The 4,658-nt window shown below is 53.6% G+C and overlaps 1 protein-coding gene across 1 annotated transcript; it reads left to right on the forward strand.

The window, feature by feature from the left end:
- Positions 1 to 784: 784 nt before the first annotated feature.
- NAIF1 (nuclear apoptosis inducing factor 1) lies at positions 785 to 4,386 on the forward strand. Its single transcript, XM_082067520.1, has 2 exons — positions 785 to 1,410; positions 2,027 to 4,386. The coding sequence occupies exons 1-2, from the start codon at positions 906 to 908 to the stop codon at positions 2,488 to 2,490; spliced, it is 969 nt and encodes a 322-aa protein (XP_081923646.1). The 5' UTR covers positions 785 to 905; the 3' UTR covers positions 2,491 to 4,386.
- Positions 4,387 to 4,658: the final 272 nt, after the last annotated feature.

The following is a 4,658-nucleotide window of genomic DNA, read 5'->3' on the forward strand; positions in this document are numbered from 1 at the left end:
TTCGCGCCACACGCCGCGGCCGCCACGTGACGCGCCGCGCCGGCCAATGGCAGCGGACCGCGAGCCGGCGTCTGGTGACACGCCCCCGCCCACACCCCCGGCCTCCCCGCGCTCCCGCGGGGTGGGCGGGCGATGACGTCAGAGGGACGCCCTCCCCTGCACCAATCGAAAGGAAACACCGCCCGCGGCGGAAGGGGGCGGTACAAACGCCTGGACCAAATTCTCATTGGTTAAGCCTCTGGGGGAAGGCGGGAATAAAGCTACAATATCTCCAATCAGATCGGAAACCGGGCGTCAGTTTGAGCTTGACGGATGTGGCATGTATCCGGTAGCTTCCAAAGCAGGGGGCGCTCTGTGTTGATGGACGGGACAAGCACCAAATGGAATTAGAGCGGGGAAACTCATGGGCGGGCCCAGCCCCTCACGCAGGTCCAATGGCCTGAGACAAGCGGCGAGGCGGGGCCGTCTCTTGGCCCCCCGATGGGCAGCGCAGCTGGCCAATGACAGCGCGGCGCTGCGGGCGAGAGGCGAGATCTCCGCCTGACAGGCAGGCGAGCCGCCTAATCAGACGAGGCAGGAAAGGGGGCTGATTCTGGAAGCCATTACGCCAGTGTCGCAGGGTGGAGGCCGTTGAGCGGGGTTTACGGGGCGGCTGCGGTACGCAATTTGCGTATCGTTAGCGGTGCCAAGGGGGGAGCGGGGGAGGGCGGGACGGACACCTCCGGGCCCTGAGGGGCCTCGAGGCCCCCCTGTTGTCCCCGGCCCCGGGGGTGAGCAGGCCGGGGGGGTGGCCCTGCCACCCCTCGGCCCTTCCCAGTCTCCCCCAGGAACCCCTAGGCCCGGTCAGACCCCCCTAGCCCGCGGGTGTCCCCCAGTGCCCCCTCCTCAGTGCCCCCCTCCCGGCCATGGCGTCGCCCCCGGCGCCCCCGGCCAAGAAGCGGAAGATGAACTTCTCGGAGCGGGAGGTGGAGATCATCGTGGAGGAGCTGGAGCGAGGGAAGCACCTCCTCATCAACCACTTCAACGCCGGCGTGCCCCTGGCCGCCAAGGCCGCCGCCTGGCACGACATCCTGCGCCGCGTCAACGCCGTCGCCACCTGCCACCGCGAGCTGCCCGAGGTCAAGAAGAAGTGGTCCGACCTCAAGACCGAGGTGCGGCGCAAGGTGGCCCAAGTCCGGGCCGCCATGGAAGGGGGAGGCGAGAGCCAGAACGGCAACGGCAACGGGCCGGAGGGCGAAGACCCAGCGGGCGCCGCCGCCGCCCCGGTTATCCTCACCCCCATGCAGCAGCGCATCTGCAACCTGCTGGGAGAAGCCACCATCATCAGTTTGCCGAGCGGGGACTGCGGCGCGGGTGACGGGACCGAGATACCCATCACCGCGTCAGCCACCACGGTCACCCTGACCCAGAGTGAGTGCTGAAGATGCTCCCTGCCGGATCGGAAGGTCACACAGGGGGCCCAGACACTCCCGCACAATGAACCCTGAGCCCCACATAGGGAAAGAAACCCCCATGTCTCTGTAACGAAAATGCCATTCCCAGTATGTGTTCGTCCTGCAGGGGAGTGGCTGCAAGATACGCACGTACCGAAAGTCAGCTCTGGTAGCTGAGCTCAGCCTTAAGAACAAGGAAAGAAAATATCTTTTGCATCTCCCAGATTGTTCAGTCCCTTCTCTGGGGACAAAAGCAGGGGGAGAAAGAGCAGCTGTCTTTTTGACAAGTGCCAACCTGGGCCTTGTCTTTGCTGAGAATTAGTGTCGCTTGGAAAGATTGTTCTGAACTGGAGGTTGAGAAATGATTTTGTCTAGACAGATAAGGCCAGCCCTGTTCCTTTGGACTGCACAGCCCAGACAGAAACTCGAATGAGGGTGGAGTAGACTTAAATAGGTCATTTTGTGCATTGCTGTCCATTGTATGTTATCTCACTGAACAGGCGCTATTCCCGCGATATCCATTGAATAGTTCTGTAGATAAAAATGGCCATATCACAGCTACTTCTTACCCACTTTCTGTCCTTTGTTCTCAGTTCCTGCAGAGACAACCTACCACAGTCTGGAGGACGGAGTCGTGGAGTACTGCACAACAGAAGCCCCCACCACAGTCACCACTGAAGCACCTTTGGAGATGATGGCGCATCAGCACGAAGTGTCTGCGAAACCCCAGGAGCTGAAAAGCCGAATTGCCCTCAACTCAGCCAAGCTCTTGCAGGAGCAGCGAGTGACCAACTTGCACGTGAAGGAGATCGCCCAGCACCTGGAGCAGCAGAACGACTTGCTGCAGATGATCCGTCGCTCTCAGGAGGTGCAGGCCTGTGCCCAGGAGCGACAGGCACAAGCCATGGAAGGAACGCAGGCAGCACTGAGCGCCCTCATCCAGGTCCTCCGCCCCATGATTAAGGATTTCCGTCGATTTTTGCAGAGCAATACGCCCAGTCCCTCGGTCACCGCTGACCCCAGCCAGACGGGGCAGCAAGATGGCATGATCCAGTGAAAGATGCGGTGATGGGACATCTTTCTTGGGGAAAAACCTGCCCGTGCTGCCGGTGGACACAGAGCAAGGGGTGCCAGCTCTTGCCGATGTGAAATGGCTCACCTTGGAGACTTGCTGAGCCTGAACACTTTTCTTTCTCTGCTAATCTTATGCTAATCTGCCTTTTCAGACTCATCATACAGAGCCATAGCAGGACATGTAATAAACCCGCAACTTAACATTGGTTGCTTTAGTTCCTCAAACAATAAAGACAGGGTTTTTTTAATTTCTGATTGGAAAAAAACTCTCCTAAGTATGACACCTCTCTCTCTCTCTCTCTCTCAAGATTTATAGCCTTTAACTGACTTCTAACCTGGAGAGTCTTGTTGTGATATCACAGTACTGCAGCCGCCAAGGTATAGTTACCAGAGACTGCAGCGCACGGTACTGAACACATTTCTGTCTCTTGCCGAAAGCATTTACTGGAAATGTGGTGCCAGACGTGGTACAGCGTCTCTGCACTGAGAGTTCAAGATTCTGCTCTTGCAGCGTGACATCCTGCCCGTCCAGATTAGCACCGAGCCTACATGCAGTTTAAATCCCACCCACGGCCCCTGAGGATATAAATGGGATTAAAATAGTGCATTCACCTCATGCTCTTATCTGCGTGTGGTCATGAGATTTCACTAGAAACTTGGCAGATGTGATTAAAATTTCATGCCTTGGTTACCAGATACTGTCCTGGCATACATATCGGAAGCGACGTATTACCTGTCGCAGCTTAGTTAATACATGAGGGCCTAGATGAGTTTCACTCAGGTATAACAGGTGAAACTCCATCTCTGTCTCATCTGCGTAATTTGTCACCTCCTAACACCTTCAACCGTCAAATTGGACCTGGACTACGGAGCTTCAGCTGCGCAGTAATTCCCAACAGTCTGCTTTTAGGAGTTCGTCAGCCACAGGCTTAATTGAGTGAATTTTGGAGCATTATTTGGTTCTGCTGGTGGTATTTGTTCCATACTTGTTAGGGGCTGGAGGCGAGTACAGTCGTTTTTTGTCAGTTTGCCAGCTGGCTTCCAGTGGCTTTCTGAGAAACAGCTCTGAGATTCACCTCGCTATTTTGTTACCGTTATACAGGGTAAAACGACATTTGCAGCCGCTTTTCTTCCAGTCGTTCAGGCTGTGAGGCTTGGTTGTCAATGAGAAAGCTTAATTTCACCGATGCTGAATGTGATTCTTATAAACTTGCAGTAACTTCATAAACTTTTAGATGAAAAGCTCCACTTGTACATGCATGGAGAAAAAAGGCAAAAGAAGGAAGCGTAACTCTTCTCCCTGTACCTTGTGCAGTGTGTCACATTTAACAGGCTTTTTGCTTACCAGATATTACTTTTGAAATGGAACTTTTTCAGAGCTGGTATTTGCTGGTATTTGCTCAGCCTTTAGGGCTGAGACATGGTGAGCAACAACTGATGAGGGATTGAATTTGCACAATCAAATGAAACCTTTACACAGCCTTTTTGGGGGGATGCTGGTGGGGTGGTTAGAGCAACAGGTGAAGAGGCTACCACTGCCTGTCTCTGGCCTTTACTCATCTCCACTTGTCTGAAAGACTTCTCAGGAGGAAAAGAGCAGCACGGTGAGACGGGTTTGGCCCCTGAAGCCTCCTGAGCCTTTGGCACTGACATCTGAGTCAGAGCAGCATCAGCTGCATCTTCCTGCCATGTCCGGAATCTCACCACGTGAGTAACACTCACCTGACTCTTCCTCGCAGACTTCGTGGAATCAAATCAATTGCTCAATTGAAATTTATTTTTAAAGAGAAAACTATGTCACATGTGTTGGTTTACCTCATTTGCGTAATGATTTCTCCTTTACAAACATGAATTTTAATAAAAAATACTTTTTTGCTAACCAAGCTGTTTCAGTTCGTTGGTGTGCTCCTGGGTGAGTTCATGACAAGTTTGCAACACAGAATCCTCACTGAGAAATGGCCAAATGGAGCTGTGAACAGCCATGTGTCAGGGTGGCTTTTCTTCTTGTTTTTGAACATTGTGGCCTTGTATTTACATAATTATGGTCTTTTTCAAATCACAGCTTTTACAGCCTTACCTTGGAGCACTAGTTATTTCATTGTGTGTGCCGGATTACCAAAGTATCACCATCTCCCAGCTGCTCAGAAGGTG

This window comes from Streptopelia decaocto, assembly GCF_964273445.1.
Source record: "Streptopelia decaocto genome assembly, chromosome: 17".
Taxonomy (NCBI): Eukaryota; Metazoa; Chordata; class Aves; order Columbiformes; family Columbidae; genus Streptopelia; species Streptopelia decaocto.